This window comes from Alexandromys fortis, unplaced genomic scaffold (genome assembly GCF_014885135.2).
Source record: "Alexandromys fortis isolate MF-2015 unplaced genomic scaffold, M_Fortis_MF-2015_v1.1 scaffold_233, whole genome shotgun sequence".
NCBI classification, from domain to species: domain Eukaryota; kingdom Metazoa; phylum Chordata; class Mammalia; order Rodentia; family Cricetidae; genus Alexandromys; species Alexandromys fortis.
Genome location: NW_026068146.1, coordinates 1,269,422 through 1,293,033, shown reverse-complemented (window position 1 = coordinate 1,293,033; position 23,612 = coordinate 1,269,422). Strand labels below are relative to the sequence as shown.

Sequence of the window (23,612 nt, the reverse complement as noted above, 5' to 3'; positions counted from 1 at the left end):
ATAAAGAGTACTGTTACATCTTATTTTATTTCTTTACAAATTAAAGATGCATTGAAAAATAAACCAATGAAAAGAAATGAAAGGTCCAGAGCAGGGGCATCCCAGGCTCGGAGCAGGCAAGCCTGACCACCATCAATCATAGCCCTTGTCCTGCCCCAGCCAATTGGAGTTGGAAGATAATTGTCAGCCACTCAGTCAGTATCAAGCCTGGTTATGTCCTGGCACAGGAAGACAGGGATCCAGCCATCTCTGCCTCTCCCCAGCAACGCCCGGCTTAAGCTGTGTTTCTGGTGGGATCTGAGTGGGATGTGGGCTGGCTCTGTGAGGTATTGCAAGTTGACCATCAGGCTCTCTACAGAACCATCCAGTATTAGGGCTTCTCCAGCTGGAAAGGAGGCTGCTACCTCCTCTAGGTGTTAATATGCTTTGCAATTCAGTCCCAGGCTCACTCATCTCTAGCTATGTGCTTCTGTCCATGAAGTGCTTACCAATCATAGGAGAGAGAACGCCCACAATGGAAATAGACAACTAGTCATTCATCCTCAGTAACTACGACCTTGCTACTGACCACCAGGCCCCCGAAGGACCAACTACTACTCTCCACCACCTACAGTCTATACCCCAGCTCTTGTGCACCTGTATATTTTATCCCTAATATAGGAAGTTGTTGATGACACGGAGCTGAATTTGCCGCCTCCTGTAATAACCCTGGGATTCCCACTCCTTCCTGCCTGCCCCTTTCCTCTTGGAGGCTAGTCCAAAGAGACACAGTATTGCCAGGGCCTTGCTGCCTCCAAACCCCCAACACCGGATCATATACAGTGAACTGATAAACTACATTCATTACAACTGGATTAGCAGGAGAAAGAGGGTTGAGTAAGGGGTCTGGGGCACCTTCCATCAGCAGGACATGACAGAGCGGTAGGATATTTGAGCCCAGAAAGGTGTCTCCTTTTATCTTGCCCTCCCCCCCTAAAGAGACTGAGGTCAGCTTATATGACTCATAAGATATGAAACTGTCCCAGTTTTCTCTGCCATCCTGGGGTACTTTCTGGAAGCTGGCCTGGGACCCTATACCATTTACCCACTTGCTTTAGCTCAGTAGCTGCCGAATCTCCTTATGCATATGACAGAGAAAGTCCACATAGGATGCCCCTCCGCTTAGGCTCTTGTCTTCCACGAGGAAGTGTTTGAACAGCATCTCCAGCTTGTCTTCCTGTTTCACCACGATAAGCTACGGCCAGAAGGCAGGTTGTGAGGAAAGGCCAATGGCAAGGAAGTCCTTAGACTCTCCCTCCCCATGCTCCTTCTTGCTGACTTGACAGGGTAAAAAAAAGTCTAGGAATCAGATCAGTGTTGCTATGCTGAGGCTGTAGCTTAATGAGAGTGCTTGCTACAGAAGGCCTAGGGTTCAATATCCAGCATGACCACCAAACACAACATCTGTGTTACCTTCATGTACCGCATTCTCTGTGCCCGTAAGATATCAATGAGGCTTCGAACCTTCTTGGACAGTGGATTATCCAGAACTGGCAGAACACTCTGGAACAAAAATTCACTAATTACTATGATAAAAAGTACTTTTAAATCCATCAAGAGAAATCATAGCACTTGGGAGAGGCAGAGACAGGCGGATCTCTGGGAGTTCGAGACCAGCCTGGTCTACAAGAGCTAGTTCCAGGACAGGCTCCAAAGCTACAGAGAAACCCTGTCTCGAAAAACAAAAACAAAACAAAACAAAAAAAATCCATCAAGAGAGCAATAGATTTCGGCACCATGTGACAGGAGGAAGCCTGAAGACACTGGACAGCACCTCCCCTTGCCGCAGTGTCCTCAGATATGTAAAGGGACCAGCACAATGACTGCACTGACCCACTTCAAATCACCAAGGTGTTTTCCTATACTCATATTACCCTTGGCACCCGTTCTCACCAAGCCACTGGTGATCTGGCTGAAAGAGGAGACGTTGAAAAGGCTCTGGACAACACCTTGTTGGACACTTGCTCCCACCCAGACAAAGAGGTTGAGCCCATTTTCCAGCAAATATATATCGCCACTGCTTAAACGCTCTTCAGACGCTCGAACTGCTGGTGGTTCAGTGGTACTGTCGATGGGAGATTTTGTCTAAACGAAAAGGGAAAAGAGTTACCAAGAACTGTAAGACACTCCTTTACACAAATAAACTCAGAAAGCTAAGTCTCTAGATAGTAATGTGAAATGTACGTAAAAAATTCCTCGGTGTCATCAATAAAGTAATTCCATCCCCTCCTTCTTAGAGGCCCTGCCCTCAGTACAAAGTCTCACACTCCAATCCTCAATCGCACCAGTGGGAGGAGCCGAGGGTAGAAGAAGACATTGGTCTCAGCCACATCCATGGAGGAAACCAGCTGTCGAACATAGGCCCGGTCATCAGTAGTGACCTCAGCGCCAGGCTGCAGAACATCACTCTTCAAGACACAGTTCAGGTAAACTGGGAGCAGCTTCATACACTCGGGAAGGATCAACTGAGGGGTTTATGGAAATAAAGTCAATGATCACGGGAAATCCCTCAAATCTGCAAAATTTTGCTGAAAAAAAAAAAATCCCCTGACTAACATCCCTGCCCCACCTGTCCTGCAGAGGAAGGGCTGGCACAGTTCTTTCTATAGCAGGCCAGGATCTGGGCACACTGGGTGATCAGAGCGTCGCGTACAGTCTTCACAGGGCTATTCACAACACCCCGGTATGCTTCAGGGGAAGGAGAAAGGGCAGTCCTGGTCAACTTCCTGTCCCATGCACCTGGCCACCATCACACCTAACCAGGAGCGCCGAGCTGCTGGCCATCCTGGACCTTCCCTTCATCCTCATCCCACCCCGCCCTGTTTCTACCCTCACCAAACTTGGCCATGTAGTTGATGAGCGTGTCTGTTTCACAGTTTCGATACAGATCAGCCAACTGGGTGCAGCAGTTTAGGGCCAGGTTGTGGATGCGAAGCCGACGCTGCCCTGCACAGCTGGTATAAAGCAGGGCACACTAGGGGAAGGGAGAAAGGGGGAACTCACACCCACCCTTATCATCTTCCCATGGATGCCTCCAGCACTTTCTCACCCCCGCCCTGTCTCCCGCCTGCCACCTGCAGCAGGGCTCCACTCTCTTCACTGAGCCGGTCATCATGCTTGAATTCTACAGTCACTGTCTTGTCCTCATCCAGGCCAGCCAACTCCACATCTGTTGTATTGCTCATGTAGAAAGCTCCAAAGAAATCTACAGCACGGATACCTGAAGCCACGGGGACAGGTCAGGGTTAAATGTAGGACATGTGCCTCAAGCGGCTTTAGCCTTACCCAGAACTTACCGGTACTTGTCCGAACCCGCATCACAGCGTCAAAGCCCACCACCTTCTGTACGTCCCGACGCAGGTCACTCAAGAACCGTTCCTGGTCATTCTCCACCTGCAGCCCAGGCCCAGAGACATACCACTGACCACACAGCTCACCCCGTAGTCAGTCTCCCTGCATCCCTTCCACTCTACAAGCCTGCTTCACCATAGTCACAGTGAAAATCAGGATGATTAGGACAAGGAAGCTTTTATGGATTCGTGACATATCAGGTAACACAGAGTATTTCATATGTGATTGTTTAATTCTGTAGACAAATCCTAATTAGTAAACTCTACTTTGAAGACGAAAGGACAAAAGATGAGTAATTAAGTGATTATCCTACGCCAGTTAGTGAGGGGGATTCAATATCAACCCAGGACTGACCCGAAGACCCAGGCACCTAACCACTATACTCTGGGCTCAACCTCACGCACCACTAAGTCAGTAGCTAAAGAGCCACTCCACATATAAGCAGATATTCCCACACCCAGAATTCTATACCTGAAAGCAGGCATATTTGTAGACAGAGCCTCCAGTGAGCTGGGGAACAACAGAGAGTGTGGCCACATCTACATATTGGTTAGGGAAGAGGAAGAGGTCCACACAGCAGCCTTGAGTCACACAGTCTTTGGCCAGAGTCTGATAGGTACCTGTCTGAGGCTGGAACAGAGTCTGGAGGGGAACAGAAGAAATGTCATATGTAAAATGAAAAACTCACACTTTCACGACTTTAGACCCATCACCTTGTCATTCCAGCAGTAGAAGAAAGTTGGAAGGAAAAGGAGAAAGGAAGGGAAGGAAAACGTGCAGGTATGTTCAGGCACACCTATAATCCCATCACACAGGAAGCAGAGACATGATCACTACAAGTATGAGGTCAGCTAGGCTACACAGTCTAGCTGACCAGACCAGCCTAGACTACATAGCTAGATCAAATCTCAAAAAAAGCAAAAATGAAAAAGAAAAATTCTAGTCCACCAAAATTTTGTGAGCGGGTTGGCAGTAACAGATGGGACACGTGAGAGGGCAGAATGTAATCCCAGTCCACCTGGCTGATGTTATAAGAGTTGACATTGGAACATTACCACCTTCCTCTGTAATGGGAGGTCTCTCTCCCTCTCAAGCCACACACCTTCTCCTTGTCTGTGTTGATCAACTTCCTGTCATCTCTATTCTTTAGCTTCCCTGGGGCCTCTGCAATGGGCAAGGAAGTGTGGAACAGAAACAGCTTTCCTGCACACTCAGCAGCCTAGGAAAAAAGATAAAATTACTCATCCATTCCTCCCTTTATTCATCCATTATACACTCATCTTTTTCTTTATATTAGGCACGAACTGTGTGAAAAGGGCTAACTTGCTAGACAGTTATCAGTCACTAAGGCTGTCTTCCAGAGGAAAGCAAGAGAGAAGGTTGCCTGGGACTCCTGAGTTACCTTCAGAGCTTCCATTCCAGCCTGGATAACCGGGGCAAATACTGTCTCTGTCTCTCTTGTGTCTGCAAACATTTCTGGGATCTGATCCAACAAGCTGAAAAGACAGAAGATGGCAGCAGAGAACCAGATGTAGCTGTCTCCATTCTCGATTCCTGGACTGAAGACTCATGCCACACCTCTGTCCACCTCCTAACCCCTCTGCTCAACTCCCACGCTCTCATCTCCACCACCTGGCTCTCACCTGGTGATGACTCCGCGGGACTCATTGACATTGACCAGGAAGCCATCCAGCAGTGGCACGAACATGTCAGCCACATCAGATACAACCATCATCTGGGGCTGAGCCAAGGAACTCTTCACATTGTAGAAGTGGAGCACCTTATTGTAGGTGACAAAGCCAACTCGGATTGCTGATTCTTCTGCTCCACCCTCCCTGTGGAAGGTGACACTGTTACCCAGACTGGCCACCTTCTTCACCACCCATGATTCATGACATAATGTTCCACTTGATCAGTCAACCCAGACACCCACCATTAACCAAAGGAAAGCAATACTTCCTCCACTCTCACCTAGGCAGGTAGTCTAAGAGTGACTTGAGCTCCTCACAGAGGAGCCGCACAAGACCAGTCCTGATGGCGTTGTAGGAGACATCAATCATAAAGATGAAGGCAGGAGGACTGGGGAATTTATTGTTCTGTAGAGGAAGGAAATGTTGAAGGCATAGGAAAACAGTAAGCAGGCCAGCAGACTAGTGGGCAATGCAGTAAGCATCAGAGGGAACCCTGACAGGTTAAGAGAAATGGTGACAGCTCTTTTGGGCTGTCTCACAATCCTCACTAGTGCCCTGCTCCTCTCCCACGACCTTCCCTCACCTTGCAGTAATCTACAGTGGCCAAGAATTCATAAGACCCCAGGGACAGCTCAGGACGGTCATAAGCATCCACACGTTTGCCAGTATGATCCAGATGTTGAAAATACTGGGGGGGAACTGTAAGGAGAATATAGTATATTACTCAAAGGTTCACCCTCAATCTTAGAATGCCAACTTCTAGCTGAACTCCTTCACATCATTCTAATACCCCAGTCCTCACCTGTGCCCTACTTTTTCAGTTCCTGAGGAACGTTCTCTCATCTATCTAACTAGAAGAGAACAATGAAGATGCAAGCCTTCCCCACAAAGCTCAGCCTCCACAGCATACCATCATTGATACAACTGCAAAAGGAACACTGGAAGCGCCTCCCTCCCTCGATGAATGTCATGAGAGGGCACATGTATGCTTTGCAACGATTACAGCGTAGAGGGCCAGATTCGCCATGGTCCACAACATATGGTGAAGCCTACGGAACAAAGGGAGGGGCTCAGATGGAGAAGACATGGTAACATGTGACAGACTGGAGGGAGAGACAGCATGGCTCACGTACTCTATCTGGAAAAGGAATACAGTAGAAGAAATGAGGACAACGATAAGGGTGCTGATCCCTGGCTAAACTCCAGTGCTGGGATTAAAGGCATGCACCACCAAGTCTGACAAGTGTTACTTCTCAAGACCTAAAAAAACAGCTACGTAATTTAAAAAAAAATGCTTTTGCAAGGCATGGTGGCACACACCTTTAATCCCAGCACTTGGGAGACAAAGGCAAGTAGGTTTCTGAGTTTGAGACCAGTCTGGTGAGTTCTAGAACCAGGTATGCAGAGAAGCCCTGTCTTTTTTTTTTTTTTTTTTTTTTTTTTTTTTTTTTTTTGAGAAGCCCTGTCTTAAAGAAGAAAAAAACCACTGCTTTCAGGTACTGGATTGGCAGGTGGGGGCCCAAGCCAGGTGAGGAATGGAATATTGGATATAATAGTACCTTCTCCTTTATATGCCTTCCTAATAGCCCTACCCAATTCAAGTGCCCCCCCCCCAAATCATAATAATGCATTTATCACCATCCAGAGATTTGACCACACAATGAGAAGTTCCTACATCTAGCTGCCTTGCCTCTAGATTTTGTTTTAAAACAGGGTCTCACTATATGGCCCTGACTAGCTTTAAATTCCAAGACACAGGCCAGGCGGTATTTTTTTTTTTGGTTTTTCAAGACAGGGTTTCTCTGTGGCTTTGGAGCCTGTCCTGGAACTAGATCTTGTAGGCCAGGCTGGTCTCGAACTCACAAAGATCCGCCTGCCTCTGCCTCCCGAGTGCTGGAGGCCAGGCGGTATTGATGCACACCTTTAATCCCAGAACTCAGGAAGCAGAGGCAGGCAGATCTCTATGAGTTCCAGACCAGCCTGCTCTACAGAGCAAGTGCCAGGACAGGCTCCAAAGCTAAACAGAGAAACAATGTCTCAAACCCCGCCCACCCCCCAAAAAATCCATAGACAGGAATCTCAATACCTCTGCTTCCTCAATACCATGCCTAGTTCTCTGTTTGTTTTGAGATGGAGTCTACTGTGTAGCCAAGGCTGGGCAGAACTCAATGACTCCACAACCTCCTGTTTCAGCTTCCTGAGTGCTACAATTACAGGTGTGAGCCTCCACACCAAGCTGGCTCTGGCTCTTTTCATTTGTTCCTTCTATGAACCCTGGTCTCACAAAGTAATTTATTTGGTTTTTGCTTTCATTCCTACCACTGCTACCAAATTTGGGCCTTGAGAAAGTAAGATACCAAAGATACCGATCCCTCCTGTTCAACCAAGATGTCTTCCATGCCCATCAGAATCCCATCTAGAAAGAATCATCATCCCTCCATTTCTTTCATTGTATTCTAGCCCCTTCCAAGACCTACCTCCTCCAGGGGCAGCCTTGCCAGTGGCTTGATGACAGCTGCCAGAGGCACCTGAGCCTGCTTAGCCATGTCAGATGTGCAAGGGATATTGTAGGATGTGCATCGAATGTACCGGGGACTTGCATTCCCTGAAGAAAGTAGAAGATCTGAGTCATTTCCCAGAAGCCTTCTGGGTAGCAGCTCTCCATTAGTGAGTCACTCCACCTCCACAGATGTTAGGAGCTGGCAGTAGCTTTTAGCCCCCTAAGGACTGCGGGGAGGGGAGGGGCATTGGTGGGGGGAGCTGGTCTCTGGTTAAAGATCAATAAAAGCATGATCCATGGCTGATAGCCTTAGAGAATTAGCTGCCATAGGGAAACAGACATTAAAGTTCAGTTTGTTTACCTTGGTCTTTCACCAGGAAGTTGGTGGTGACTAGAGGTGGCACCTGTCCCCTTACACCAGTAACAAATGGCTCTGAACCCCGGTTGTTTCTGTCATCTTCAATAACCTGAATCTGTAGGAAAAAAGTGAGATGAGTGAGATGATAAAAGAAAAAGCAGTACCAGGACAACGGCAGGCCAGACTGTAGCACAAGAACAAAGAACTTGCCAAAAACCACCTCTTGCACCAGGCATGCTTTCCTTTTGGAGTCCACATAAATGCTACAATGCTGACCTTCCACTTCGCAGCAGCTAGCAGAAGTTGCAGGATGGGCCTTGGTGAGAATGGACTTTCTGATAAAACACCCCTGACCTCCAGTCATTGGTGAGTACCCTTTTATCCCACCCACTTCTGATCCCAAACCATAAGACATGATTGGATTCCATTCTCCATCCCCATCAAACTTTTCCCTCCCTTCCTCTCTAGAAGGCACACTTATTGAATCAGAGCAAGGAGAACAGATGACAGAAACCCATGTAGAAATGAATCTACCTGGAATGGCTCTAACTCAATGAAATTAACAAGGAACACAGGGAGGAGAGAATTAAACAGGCAGAAATGATCAGGAAAGGAGGCAAATGCTGCCTTCCTTTCAGGTGAGCATCGGTGGGTCCATAGAGGAGAGGGTAAATGTCCAATCCTTATGGCCCGATCCTCAAACCTCTACTTGTACAAGACATTAAGGAAAACAAACACAAGGATATGCAAAGCTGGTAATCAGACCCTTGTTCAGGCTGGTGACCTTTGGTCAGTTACTTCAGGATGAGTTTGATAAAACCAGAAAAAGTAAAGGGCAAATAAGATTGTGTCCCGCAGCAGAAAGAGCTGACACTTAGAGATACACCAGAGTCTAAGACTCTCCAGATGAGAAGGTGGCCCACACTCTCCCAAAACAAGCAATCTCTTCTGCTCTTGTGAGAAATGCCATGAACCTGTACGTTCACAGCCACCCACCGGAACATTTCTTCTCACATCAAACTGAAAGGATCTGCTGCTTGACTCTGTCTGGTTCCACCACATGCCACACACAAGCTTCTGGAAGAGCCAGCAGGACTAAAACCAAAGCTTACCATGCCACCAGCCCACCCTCAGAACCTGACCATCCATCACCCCATACTCAAGGCACTGCTAACAGCTTGTTTTCTCTTCCATACATGGGATGTGGGCATGCATATCCTTCAGGAAGGATCTAGAAGGGTCAGGAAGAGAATGGGAAGGGATGGCCATGGTGGATGAGGTGAATCACAAGCATGCATGAGTGGTACTAACACAGGAGGACAAGCACATACTCCCGCCCCTGCACTTACTGGACTAGGAATGGCATCAGGGTCTATTCTGTGCCTGGTTTTCTGCTGAGGAGGCAGCTCATTAAGTTGCTTTTAGTGTTTTAATAATAAAGGCAGCAGGGGTATACAGGGAGGGAGACAAAAGAACAAGAGGCAGATATTACTTCTCTAACCCTGGTGTATCAGACATGAAGAGCTGGAGCCCATCTCGGACTGCAGAGTCAGGGACCCAGTAGATCTGGAATTCCATGTCTCTCTGGTCCAACACTCGGCCTAACAGGAAGACCTCAGTGACTCAGACTACCACGGAGCAAGACAAGGTCGGGGGAGCAAGCAGGAGGCAAGCAGAACTCTTTAAGGAGGCCCTACAGGAAGTTCCCTAGCAGGCCAAACCTACACCTAAGGACTCTCACGCTGGAAGATGCCTTGGCTGTCCAGCTAGACTCTCCTTTTCACCACCGAAGAGAGAAGGAGCAGCTGTCAGTCCTCTAGGCTTCCTAACTGTGGTAGTTCCCCAAAGGAAGAGGGAAGAGAACGGAATGGAATATGACAATGGCTAAGTATGAGGAGGTAACTGACATCGATGTTACAGACAGGATAGAGAGCGGGCCCTAAGTGGAAGAACTACTCTCTCTACCCACGTCTAAAAAGGAAGGGCTGAGGATTCCAGTGGCTCTGGGGGAGAAGCAACCTCCTCAACGGACTTTACATGTACACTGCCTTCATACACTATGACTGGTCCCCATCCACACAGCAGTGACCTGCCAGTCAATAGTAACGGGAGCATCATCCTACATCACTACCTATATAGGAGCAGAGAGGAACCAGCGAGGCTTTCCTGTTCTGACTACCTAACAGCAGAGAGCTCCAACCTGCTTTAGCTATCAAGAAGAATGATGCCCTACTAGATCTAAGGGAGTAAGACCTGGCCACTACTACACACACAGAATGGCAAAGATGACCATGTTATTATTATGTCCAAGAGCAACAGAACATAGGCCTCAACCCAGAGCTCTACCAACATGACTGATCACTCTTGGTTCCCCTTTCTTCTCTGTACAGCTGTGGATTAAAAATGTCCTAAAAGACATTGGGGACTTGACATTCCATTTCAAAAGTTTAGACAGGGCTGGAGAGATGGCTCAGCAGTTAAGAGCACTGATTGCTCTTCTGGAGGTCCTGAGTTCAATTCCCAGCAACCACGTGGTGGCTCACAACCACCTATAATGAGATCTGGTGCCCTCTTCTGGTCTACAAGGCAGGATACTGCATAAATAAATAAATTAAAAAAAAAGTTTACACATCACATCTGAGTTCTAAGTCTTCAAGATGAAAGTCGAAAAGGGAATGTTATTAGAGAATGCCAAGCAAACATCTCATCTAGGTCAGCCTGCATATCTGGCAGACATGTGCTTCCCCAAGACTACATAAGCACCTACTTACAGGGCTGGGGATGGCATCTGGGTCCAGGCGCTTAGGAGGCAGTGGCTGAGGAGGCCCAGGCTGACTGCCAAAGGTAGGCGTTCCAGGGTATGGGCTCTCATAATTAGGCTGAGGGCCTCGAGCTGGTCCAAAGGAACCTGAGAGACAAGAGCACAAGGTTGATGAATTCAAAATCCCTTCCCTGTCTCTGCTCAAGGACTCAGGAAAATAACAGAACTCTTTGAAACAGTTTATGGAGTGTCTAAGAAAGTCATTCAAAGAAAGACGACACTATCTGAATGAACTAAGAGACAAGAAAAATGTCTTACAACCCTCACATCCTAGTAATGGAACCCCGAAGCTATCTATCTAATTAACTACTTAGCAAATAGTACCAAGAAAAACAAACAAAAAGCCCTGAATAGCTGAAGCTTTTGGTTTCTAGCCAGATGCTGGGGAAAAACTTACCATTTTGCTGCAGCTGATAACCTGGCTGCTGAGGGGAGTGCATAGGTGGTGGTGGTACTGAGGGTCCAGTCATCTGGGTGCCTGGGGGCACAGCATGGGCAGGAGGCAAGGACACGTGGTTGGGCTGGCTCGCTGGGAGACTCCCAAAGCCCTGTCCAGGTGGGAGTGGACCAGTCATGGAAGCCAGTGGTGGGGCAGATCGCAGAGGAGGCTGGACTCCAGGATGACCTTGAGTCTGGCTAACGGGAGGAGCCTGGCTCTGAGGATAGGAGCCATATGGACCAGAATTAGGGAAACTTCCTGAGGCTGAGGCCAATGATGTTGGTGAACCTGAAAAACACAAGACGCAGAGGTGGAGGCCCAGTCATTCTGCCTCATTTGATAAATTATTTCTCCTCCCAACAAAAAGGAACAAATATAACTGTCCTTGCTTCTAGAACTCAAAAACACAGGAAATAAAAAATATGCCCAGAGGAGGGCCATGGTAGCATACACCTTTAATCCCAGCACTTGGGAGGAAGAGGCAGATGGATCTATGTGAGCTCAAGGCCAGACTGGTTTACAGAGAGAATGCCAGGACAGACTACAAAGCTTCACAGAAAACGAAATGAAATAAAATAAAATAAAAATGCCCAGAACCAAAACTTATGAAAATAGCATCCCGGTCCCACCACTACTTACCATAGCCTAACCCAGAAGAGGGAGGGGCTTGAGACACAGCACCACTGATCTGCATTCCAGCAAGCTGTGCAGTCACCTGTGTACTTGTGGGGGGAGGGCCATAGGGCTGAAGCACAGCTGGCTGGTTGACCTGAGGGGCCAATGGGGACCCAAACTGCTGAGACCCTGGGACCCTGTAAAGAGAATGAAGCAGGGGTGACTACAGGGGTGAGATGTCTGTTGAAGCTGGCAGATCTTCACACAGGAAGCTACATTGTATTCTGGCATTTTATGTTCATCCTGAGATCTCTGATAGCTTCATACTTGCGTAGTTGTGGCCAACTGACTTTTTTGTTTTGTTTTGTTTTTCAAGACAGGGTTTCTTAGTAGCTATGGAGCCTGTTCTGGAACTTGCTCTGTAGACTAGGCAGACCTGGAATGCACAGAGATCCACCTGCCTCTGCCCCTCTGCCTCCCTAGTGCTGGGATTAAAGGCGTGCACCACCACCACCTGGCTCAAATGACATTCTTGATGGTCTCTACAAATAGGATTTGTGGCAAAGCTTACTTTCCTCTAGGTCCACTCCACAAATACCAAGCACCCTGGGGTCAATACTATTTAGTTGACACAGACACGTTATCACCTCCTTAGTCTCAGTCCTATGTGGACAAACTGCTTCAGCCTTGTAATCTAACCTGAAGAAGGCAAAAGGAAAGGCACACATAAGCAGACCTACAGCAAGTTCCTACTCCAGAAACGCTGAGACGAATCAATTAACTCGCCTATTCAGCTAAAGTATCTATAACTTCATCTTGGAACGGTGTGAGAAGAATCAGTGAGATTAGAAGCAGGTCAGCTGAAACTGGCATTAGACACTAACTGGGAGGATGATGCTCGCTGTTCCAAGGAAGAACTAGAGAAATGACGCACCAAGGAGCAACACCTTGTCACTTGAATAACTGTTAGATACTCACACAATGACAACACATTCAAATATAAATACTAATCATGCCAGTATCACTGGATACCAAGTGTAGGTAGCTGTTTGTTTTCCCCTAGTTTATTTTTTTTTAAAGATTTATTATGTATACAGTATTCTCAGTATTCTGTCTGCATATGTGCCTGCAGGCCAGAAGAGGGCACCAGATCTATTATGGATGGTTGTGAGCCACCTTGCGGTTGCTGGGAATTGAGCAGGCAATGTCTTAACCACTGAGCCATCTCTCTAGCCCCTCCCCTAGTTTATTTATTTATTTGTTTGTTTGTTTGTTTATTATGTGTGCAGTGTTCTGCCTGCAGGCCAAAAGAGGGCACCAGATATCCTTAAAGATGGCTATAAGCCACCATGTGGTTACTGGGAACTGAACTCAGGACCTCTGGAAGAACAGTCAGTACTCTTAACCTCTAAGTCATCTCTCCAGACACCTTCTTTGGTTTTTTGAGACAGGGTTTCTCTGTGTAGCTTTGGAGCCTGTCCTGGAACTTGCTGTGTAGACCAGGCTGACCTCGAACTCATAGAGATCTGCCTACCTCTGCCTCCCAAGTGCAGGAATTAAGCCGGGCGGTGGTGGCACATGCCTTTAATCCCAGCACTCGGGAGGCAGAGGCAGGCGGATCTCTGTGAGTTCGAGACCAGCCTGGTCTACAAGAGCTAGTTCCAGGACAGGCTCCAAAGCCACAGAGAAACCCTGTCTCGAAAAATCAAAAAAAAAAAAAAAAAAAAACAAAAAACCTTGCTTTGTAGACGAGGCTGGGCTGTAAATCACAGAGATCCACCAGCCTCTGACTCCCAAGGGCTAGGGTTTTGTATGTGCCTCAGATACCTGGCCTCTCTTTAAATTTTGAATTTCACTTTATATGTATGAATGGTTTGGGCTTTTTTGCTTTTTTTTTTGCATATATGTACATGTTGTGGGATATCTGTACACTATGTGAAAATGTATTGCTTTGATTGGTGCTACAAAAAGCTGAATGGCCAACAGCTTGGCAGGAGATATAGCAGGACTTCAGGGCAGAAATAGAATTCTAGGAAGAAGGCAGAGTCGCCAGGTAGACGTGGAAAAAGCATGACATATAGAAGATGAGGTAACAAGTCATGAGCCTCTTGACAGCATGTAAATTCATAGACATGGGTTACTTTAAGTTATAACAGCTAGTTAGAAACAAGCCTAAGCTATCAGCTAAGCTTTCATAATTAATAAGAAGTTTCTGTGTGGTTTTTTTGGGAGCTGGCAGGAGGGAGATAAAAATCTACATGTATGGGTGCCAGATATGTGCCTGATACCCATAGAGAGCTTGAATCCCCTGGAACTGTAGTTATAGATGGTTGTGAGACTCCGTGTGGGTGCTAGGAACTGAACCCAGGTCCTGTACAAGAGCAGCAAGAGCTATTAACTGCTGAGTCATCTCTCCAGCCCCCCAAAACACTCTCTGTAGGCCTATCTCTTACCTCACTATGGAATCTTTCCAAGGGTGCTACTACTGACTACACTCTAACTATACACTGACCTCTTGTTCTTCCTCATGTCTACCAGATGACTTTCCCCTTCAGAGCCTTTGCATTTGTCCTACCCTCTGCTGAAAAACGTTCTTCCCTTGGATCTTCATGGCTTACATCTCCATTTCACTAAGGTCTCAAATATTTCCCTGAGGCTGACCTGATCAGACTGTCTAACACAGCTCTGAGCTCCTCACGAGTTACCCACAGCTGCACCACATCTTGCATCTTTAGGAATATTTGTCTATCACCATCTATTGTGTCCCACGTTTGCCTTTCTAGACTTATATTCAGTGCTAATGAATGACTATAATACACTTGGTAGGTTCCAGAAATCCACTATCCAGTTGCATTTTTTAAACTATTAGCAGAACCCACAGGGCCCAGCGGTGGTGGAACAAGCCTTTAATCCCAGCACTCGTGAGGCAGAGACAGGTGGATCTCTGTGAGTTCGAGGCCAGCCTGGTCCACAACAGCTAGTTCCAGGACAGGCTCCAAAGCTACTGAGAAACCCTGTCTTGAAAAAAACAAAAACAAAAACAACAACAACAACAAAAACTATTAGCAGAACCCAGACAAGGTTCTGACAGGCATAACTTCCCTCCTTCGTGTGGGAAGTCCTTCTGTATATGTGTTGCTTTTTATTGGAGTTAGGAGGGAAAACTAAACTGAATACTGGGAGAAGGAAGACACAGAGTCAGTGAGATGTCATGTAGCCACCAGGAGAAAGACGCAAACTGCCAGTTGGAACCTTACCTGTAGGCCACAAGCCTCGTGGCAAAATATAAAATAATAGAAAAAGATTAATTTAAGATGTAAAAGCTAGCTAGATGTAAAAGTTAGCTAGATGTAAAAATATGCTTATGCTATTGGCCAAACAGTATTGCAAATAATAGAGTTTCTGTGTTATTATTTCAGGGTAGAGCAGCTGGGATACAAACAGTATCCAGCAACACCTCCTGTAACAGGTTCTGTGCAAAGAGAGGTTTCTCAGGTTCTCATTATTTATATAGCTTGCCTTCTGAGTCTTTTCATTTCAGAACTTGCATGTACAAATTTAACCAATTAGTCCTACTAAGTGCCTGGTCTAGTGAAAAAGGTTACACAGACAATCTGAGGTCCCTCTTCCTATTTCTCCCCTAGCATAGGCTAGTGGGGACTAGAACCACTGTGAAAATGTATGTCTGGTAAAGGGGAAAAACATTCAGGTTTACAGAAAGATAATATGGAAACAAACCCAGGTACTAACAGGGGTCCATAATAGGGCTGGACATTAGTAGTACCTGTAACCTGAAAAAAAAGAAGGCAAGGGCTGGCAACATGGCTCAGTGGGTTAAGATCTTTGTTGTCAAGCCTAAAGACTTGAGTTTGAACCCCAGAACCCACGTTCTGGAAGGAGAGAACAATTCTTACAAGCTGTCCTGACGTACCACATGCAACTCATGGCATGCATGTCCACACACATCATTCATACATACAAAACAAATAAATATAACATAAAATAATTAAAAGAAGACAAACAGGATAGAAGGAAGAGAAGAAAGAATCTAAAAATGAAAAAAAAAAAACATAGATCTCCATACATCCCTAATCCACTTTTATCACACTGATTTTAGGCTCACCCAGTACATACCTTTGCATCTGAGCCGCGGAGCTTGGTCCATTCTGTATATCACCTTGACCAAACTGGCCATATGTAGTCTGACCACAGGGGGCCGGTGCTGTTGAGGCTGGAGGTGCCCCTGAGGAAGGTGGGGCTCTTGGCACACCTGAGAGTGAAGGATAAACACTAAATGGTTAGGAAATAATTTTCTTTTCTACCTTGAGGCAGGAATGCAAAGCAAGAATCAATCACTCCAGCTGCAGAACAACTCTCACTATAGCAGTGTTTGGCATGTGGACACCCAACAAACAGGCTACTTTCTTCAACATGTTGGGTAAGCTATGCAGAGCAACACAATGGCACAATGGCGGACCTCCCTCTGATCAACACTCTCTCTCAGTCTAAGACAGCCTTCAACCCTTCTCTGGAAAACACAATGGAGGACCTCCCTCTGATCAACCTTTCTCTCAGTCTAAGACAGCCTTCAACCCTTCTCTGGAAAACATCTCACTCCACAACTTAGAAACTTGGAGGCTACATGAGAAAGGTGGTACAGAAGATGATGAACAAGAATATAATGAATTATTCTATAAGGAACTAGGGATGTGGCACATGCCTTTAATTAGAACACTTCCAAGGCAGAGGCAGGTCAATCTCTGAGATTCAAGGCCAGCCTCGTCAACAGACTGAGTTCTAGGACAGCCAGGGCTACATAGAAATCCTGTCTCAGAAAAAAATAAATAAATAGGAAGGGAGGGAGGGAGGCAGGGAGGGAGGGAGGGAGGCAGGGAGGGAGGGAGGGAAATAGAAGAAAGAAACTAAGACTAAGGGGCTGGAGCTGTGATCAGTTGCTTGCCTAGTATAAAGCCTTGGATTCCACCCCCAGTTCCACATTAAAACCTGCCTGATGGGGACTGGAAAGATGGCTTAGCCGTTTAAGACCTGGGTAATTGCAAAGGACCAAAGATCCAATCATAGCAACCATATGGTGGCTCACAACCAATTGTAACTCCAATTCCAGAGGATCTGTTTTCTTCTTCTGACTTCTCAATACATCCATACAAGCAAAACACTCTTACCAGGAAAGAAAATAAATAAATCTAAATAAAGAACATGGTGGTGCACACCTATAATCCTGGCATTTAGGAGTTAAAAGGGGAACTGTTTATTTGTTTGGTTGTTTTGTTTTACAGTGCTAGGGACTGAGTCAAGGGCTTCATGCATGCTGGTTGTGTTGCTCCACTAAGCTATACCAACCACAATAAAGGCAACTCCTCTGAGCGGCTATTCTGACCCCCTCTTCTCGGTATATTTTATACATCCTATCACACTCTTTCACTCACTTTCATGTTCAGTAGCATTCTCCCAATCAGAGACCTTTCTTCTGCAAGAGTTCTGTCAGTACAGATGGCCTATCCTAATGTAAATGTTGTTACCTACATTCTCACGAAAGCTGGGCTCTGTCCTTTCCTGGGATCAGATCTCTCCTCCAAACTACTCTCACTAACCTTAGCCATACTGCCAGCAGACAATACAAGTGATGAGCTACTTGGGAAATCAGTGTTGAAATGTTGCTGACCCTCAGGAAAGATCAGATTCAGAAGCTGAACTTGGTCACTAACCATAACAGAACCAGAGAGATTTCCCTTCAATGACAAACCTCTCTCAGGAGACAAGGACAACTCCATTCTGATAAGTCAAACCTAAAAGAGCAGAAGTGGACTCTGTCCAATCAAAGTCCCAACCCAGAACAAGGCACTTCTAAAGAAACCAAGATCTAATTTACCACTTTACTGTTCTTCTACAGTGTGACTAAAATAGTAATATTTCATTCATTTTCAAAACCTATCCATGCCTTGCCTGACTGGTACTCTTCCACTCTATTAAATCTACTTCTGAGACGGGTATGGTGGCCTAGGCCTTTAATCCCAGCACTCAGAAGGCAGAGGCAGGCAAATCTCTGAGGTCTGGGCCAGCCTGGTCTACAGAGCAAGTTCCAGGTCAGGCAAGGATAAACAGAGAAACCACATCTTGAAAAACAACAACAACAAAATATATGTGTGTGTTTGTATCTGTATGTATTTATGTATTAGATTTATATATTTTATGTGTTTAAGTGTTTTGCTCATAGCCAGGCGGGTGGTGGCACATGCCTTTAATCCCAGCACCCAGGAGACAGAGACTGGCGGATCATTGTGAGTTCAAGGCCAGTCTGGTCTACAGAGCAAGTTCCAGGACTGACTCCATAGCCACTGAGAAACCTGGTTTCAGGGGGGAAAAAAAGGCGTTTTGCTCAGATGCATGAGTGGTGCCTACAAAGGTCAGAAGAGGGCATTTTAGATCCCTTGAAACTGGGATTATAGATGGCTGTGAACTGCCATGTGGATCCTGGGAATTGAACTCAGGTCCTCTACAAGAACAGAAAGTGCTCTTAACCACTAAGCCATCTCTTTAACCCCATAAAATTATATTTATGTATTTATTGTGTGTGGGTCTCAGAGATTGAACGTAGGTAATTAAGCTTAGTGATAAGCTCCTTTACCTGCTGAGCTACTTTTATTTATCTTATGGTTTGGTTTTTTTTTTGGTAGTTCTTAGGATCTCATGCATGTTAGGCAAGCATTTTGTTAATGATTTATATCTTCTTTTTCACTTTTTATTTTTAGACAGAATCTCATCTGTTACCTAAGATAGACTTGGACTTACTCTACAGCCCAGGTAGGTCTTGAATGCACAATCCTCCTGCTGCAGCCTCCCTCACAGGATTATAGGCCTGTGTCTGTGGAATCTACTCTCTTAAACAACATAGTGTTTGGCATTACTCTAAATCTTCAACCAGCCTAACTGAAAAGTCTCTTATTAATAACTTTACAAGGTCTGCCCGGTAACAGAGAACCACATACTCTTTTTGAAAAAGTAACATAAGCCGGGCGATGGTGGCGCACGCCTTTAATCCCAGCACTTGGGAGGCAGAGGCAGGCGGATCTCTGCGAGTTCGAGACCAACCTGGTCTACAGAGCTAGTTCCAGGACAGGCTCCAAAGCCACAGAGAAACCCTGTCTCAAAAAACCAAAAAAAAAGAAAAAGTAACATAAAACAAAACACTGAGGGCTGGGAGCATAGAATCTAATGCAACACCAAGCTTCCTTATTTCACTGATAATATAAAATATCCAAGAAAAGGAAACCCAAGCAAAAGAAAATGAATGGCAGTAAAAGACCCAGGAGTACTAAAAGTCATGCATACAAATACACTTTTCTTCCCAGATTCATTTTCAGATAAATGTGTCCCAGAGTCATTTCATAGTCAGAACCAGAAGTCAAATGAGAAGCATTCTCAGCACATACGAGGAAAAATGATTTCAGGAAAAGTTTAAGTTAACAGGCAACAGAAGAGCTATGACTACAACCCTTCCATCGTGCTTTTTTTTTTGGTTTTTCGAGACAGGGTTTCTCTGGGGCTTTGGAGCCTGTCCTGGAACTAGCTTGCTGGGATTAAAGGCGTGCGCCACCATCGCCCGGCTCCATCGAGCTCTTAATAACGCAGCCAGGTGAGGCTGTCTAGGGTGACATCCACAGAAGTGAGCTGTGATGAAATCTGGAAGACTCATTCCCATTAGATGTCTTCAGGTGGAAAGAATCACACTTAGAAAAACACAGTGAGACGGACAACTCATGGGCCCTCGTTTTCAGAGGGCCAGATTCATGTTCTTCAATCACAGTCCTTAAGTAGCTTTGTCAGAGAAATACAATCTAACCCGAATACTGCTTATTCCCTTCCTTGGCTCAAAAGGAACCTGGGAACATACCTTGGGGAGGTGTCTGCTGATAGCCTGGCAGTGGGCCATTGTAGGCTCCATAGGCAGGTGCTGCAGGTCCTGGTTGCCCACCATAACCGGACTGATGATACCCTGGGTAGATGGGCTGGTTCTGCCCAAATGGTGGAACAGGTGGAGCTGATTGGTTGACATTCATTATGAGTGCATCCCCAATTTGATCTTACCTATGGGGGAAGGAAAAGAACGAAACCAGTCAAAACACTTTCTAAGGAGAGAGCAACTATTCAGAGAAGAAAGGAAGAGGAGTGATCAGTTGAACTGTAGCTCCTGCCAGTCAGTTCCCAGCCACTTTCCCCATGCTGTGTCACTCCGAAGAGATACCAATTCCAACTTCAGACAGACCTAGTAGAACTGAATATCAGACATTCGCCAGTGGTATATTTTCAGTGTCTCCTCACAGAGTCCTCTGGCTGATAACTACCATGATGTTACAAGTAAATGAAACAATGTTTCCACTTTCCATTCACCCCATAAACACTTGAGTAACTTCAAATATGCTGTTTTTTTTTAAGCACTAAGGCAAAAAAAAAATTGATTAAAATCCTTCCCCTACAAAAAACAAACTGTAAAGTTATTGATTGGGAGAAATGGCATTCTTTGTCTGACCTGTAATAATCCAAATGTTACTCTGACCCCAGCCTTTCCATGAAAATAGTGTATTAACCTTGCAAACGAAGCATTAAGATTGAAAAAAATGTAGCCGATGGTGGTGCACGATTTTAATCCCAGCACTCAGGAGGCAGAGGCAAGCAGAGCTCTGTGAGTTCAAAGCCAGCCTGGTCTACAGAGAAAGTTCCAGGACAGTCAGGGGTACACAGAGAAACCCTGTCTTGGAAAAAAACAAAACAAACAAACAAAAAACACCTGAATACTTAGCAAGCAGTATTCCATTACAAAGATCATTCATTTCATCCCTCAAGCAGAGAGCTATGGGTATTCTAAATTCAAAAGCATGTCTGTAATCCGGTTTCTGTTCTAATGTTTGTTTGATAAGTCGCTATCAAAACTATTACAATCTTGATCAGCAACAGAGTTGGAGGTCCTCTCAAGAGCCATCCCAATAAGGCGGCAGCAGTTTTAAACATCCTTATCATACTAATTATTCTACAGGCAGAAGGGGCCCAGGAAAAGTGAGACCTCTCAAGTGTTGCAGTAGAACAATGGGCCCAAAAGATGAACTACTGCCGAAATGAAAACTCTGTAATCTCAAAGCCATTTTAGGAACTGTCCTTCCAAACCCTAAACCTTGCACATGCCATCAACACTAAGCTTGGGAGACGTCCCTCTCCCCTTTAACTTCCTGAAGTCAGGAGAGAGAAGGACGGAATAAGCTTGGAGTCAAACTCCAATCTTGACTCCATTCTAGGTAGACAGTCGAGGGTGACAACCCAAAGGGGCGGGGCAAGCTTTCTAGAACTCTGAAAGTACCCGAGATGCGGAGGTTTGGGAGCTCCAGAGATTGAGATCAGGAAGCCAAACCAGCCTGTAGGGCCACGATGAGGGCCGGTTCATTAAGCAGTAAAGACCAAGTTTCTAATGCCCTTCAACATGCTTGGAAGGCGAGGCGAGAGCCGGAACCTGGGCCAGGAGATGAAGGGAGGGGTCTGGGAGCGACCGTCGTTCACGGATGCGGGAGGTGAGGGTCTCTTCCCAGGCCCCGCCCCCAGGCTCCTCCCTTTCCTCTAAAACCGGACCACAACCAGGCCAGAAATACCCTGGCCTCTCCTCAGCATTCCTCCCCACCGCGCAACCTCGCGATGCCACTCCTCACCCGGCTCCAGATCCAGGTTCGACTTCGTTCCTAACGTCAAGGATCCCAGGCTCGACTTCCGGTTCCGAGGGGGGGCTGTCGTGCCGTCCCCGGAAGTTCCGCCCCATGCTGTAGGACCGGGAGCCACTCCTTCTGCCACGTCGGCCCTAGGTACGCTTCCGGGAGCCCGGATGCTGCGCATGCGCTTTTGTTCTTTCCCGTTATGGCCACTGAGAGGCATCGCTGAAATTTACGGGTTTTTTTCTTCCAGATATTCCATACTTTTTATGGCTTTACCAGCTGAGAGGGTGTTGAGAAAACTAGGTCAGACTATTTTAGTAACGCTCCCTCTGTCATGCCGTGAACTATTAAGGACCTTTAGTCGCGTAGCCACTTCCTGTTAACCTTTCACCCCCATTGATTTGCGTCCCTCAGGTAGATCTCACCCCCACTGACCTTTGAGCCACGCGGTGGTGGCAGGGTACTAGCCCTTACTATGAGATTGTGTGCTTACGTGTTCGAGTTTAAGCCCATTAGCTCAATATTTGGACAATTTCTGCCCCAATTTATGAAAAGAATGCCTAACGGTGATTTGAGATGAATTTAGAGACGTTTCATAAGACTGCCTAATATAGTGTTCAATAAAGATTAGTTATTTGCCATTTCGTGCTGTCTTTTTTTACAGAGGCAAAACTCTATCAGAATCAAAAGATCTCCCTGCTCTCTGTTTAAAAAGCCACAATTCTTTCAGTAATCATAAAACTTTTTTTTAAAGATTTATTTATTATGTATACAATGCTCCTCCTGCATGTACGCCTCTATGCCAGAAGAAGGCACCAGACCTCATTACAGATGGTTATAAGCCATTATGTGGTTGCTGGGAATTGAACTCAGGACCTCTGGAAGAACAGTCAGTGTTCTTAACCTCTGAGCCATCTCTCCACCCCATCATAAAACTTTTTAAAGAATAATTGTAGCCGGGCCGTGGTGGTGCACGCCTTTAATCCCAGCACTCGAAGGCAGAGACAGGCGTATCTTTGTGAGTTTGAGGGCCAACCTGGTCTACAAGAGCTAGTTCCAGAAGAGGCTGCAAAGCTACAGAGAAACCCTGTCTTGGGGGGAAAAAAAAAGAAGAAGAAGAGGGGGAGGAGGAAAAGGAGGAGGAGGAAGAGGAGAAAAGAAGAATTGTAAATAATAATTGTTGGTCTTTTTCTTTCTCCCCCTAGACAGATTTTTGAGACAGGATCTCAATATATAGCCAGATTGTCCTGAAACTGGATGTGTAGTTGAGGATCACCTTGAATTCACAGTCTTTATACTCTCACCTCCCCAGTGCATGCACTGTAATTCTTTCAGTACTATTTATCCATACAGCTTTAAGCACTTCTTTGGACCAACTCAGATCATAGGTCTCATGAACAGAGTAAGCAAAGTGTTTTGCTTTCATATGTAATGGTAGTTATACAGTAGTGCATACTTAGAAAAAAATGGGTACTTCAGTTTGCATATGGGTTACTAACCAGGCAATTGTTTTTGCCCAGTTTGTTGTCTTTAATTTTTTTATGTATGGGTATTTTGCCTGAATGTGTATTTGTGCATCTTACAGAGACCAGAAGAGGGAGGAGGCACTGGATCCCCTGGAACTGGAGTTACAGATTAGTTAAAAAGCCATGTGGATGCTGGGAATCAAACCCAGGTCATCTTCAAGAGCAGCTGGTGCCTTCACTAGCCCTGTTTCTGTCCATTTTTAAAGTAACGCCAGTGGATCCTGGTACTATGGTATCGGTATCAGCTGAGCCTTGTTAGAAATGAACCATTTCCCTCTTTTTTTATTTCATTGTTTCTTTGTTCTTTCTCTCTTTCTTGTTTTTAAGTTTTTGTTTTGTTTGTTTGTTTTTTTGAGACAGGGTTTCTCTGTGTAGCCCTGGCTGTCTTAAAACTTGCTCTGTAGACCAGACTAGCTTGAACTCCCAGATCTGCCTACCTCTGCCTTCCCAGTGCTGGAGGTGTGTGCCACCACTACCAGGATTTATTTATTTATTTATTCATTCATTCATTTATTTATTTATTTATTTTTAGTAGAGAATCTCACTACATAGCCCTTCT

The 23,612-nt window shown here is 45.8% G+C and overlaps 2 protein-coding genes across 3 annotated transcripts in view; one reads left to right on the top strand and one right to left on the bottom strand.

The window, feature by feature from the left end:
* Positions 1 to 8: 8 nt before the first annotated feature.
* Positions 9 to 21,664, bottom strand: Sec24c (SEC24 homolog C, COPII coat complex component). Of its 2 annotated transcripts, none has more exons than XM_050126944.1 (23): positions 21,528 to 21,664; positions 19,727 to 19,920; positions 15,949 to 16,084; positions 11,839 to 12,011; positions 11,158 to 11,487; positions 10,711 to 10,847; positions 7,943 to 8,054; positions 7,559 to 7,686; positions 5,992 to 6,130; positions 5,665 to 5,780; positions 5,362 to 5,486; positions 5,034 to 5,225; positions 4,793 to 4,886; positions 4,493 to 4,609; positions 3,862 to 4,032; positions 3,336 to 3,432; positions 3,114 to 3,259; positions 2,875 to 3,013; positions 2,609 to 2,727; positions 2,325 to 2,504; positions 1,933 to 2,124; positions 1,453 to 1,542; positions 9 to 1,234 (listed from the first exon to the last, which is right to left on the bottom strand). In XM_050126944.1, the coding sequence occupies exons 2-23, from the start codon at positions 19,890 to 19,892 to the stop codon at positions 1,094 to 1,096; spliced, it is 3,240 nt and encodes a 1,079-aa protein (XP_049982901.1). In that variant the 5' UTR covers positions 19,893 to 19,920; positions 21,528 to 21,664; the 3' UTR covers positions 9 to 1,093. The 2 variants fall into 2 exon arrangements, with proteins under 2 accessions (XP_049982901.1, XP_049982902.1); XM_050126945.1 differs by lacking the exon at positions 21,528 to 21,664 and adding an exon at positions 21,185 to 21,491.
* Synpo2l (synaptopodin 2 like) overlaps positions 21,585 to 23,612 on the top strand; it is a 15,535-nt gene continuing 13,507 nt past the window's right edge. The window contains exon 1 of the mRNA XM_050126946.1: positions 21,585 to 21,677. The gene's annotated coding sequence lies outside the window, so the exon portion shown is untranslated. The remainder of the gene's footprint in view (positions 21,678 to 23,612) is intronic.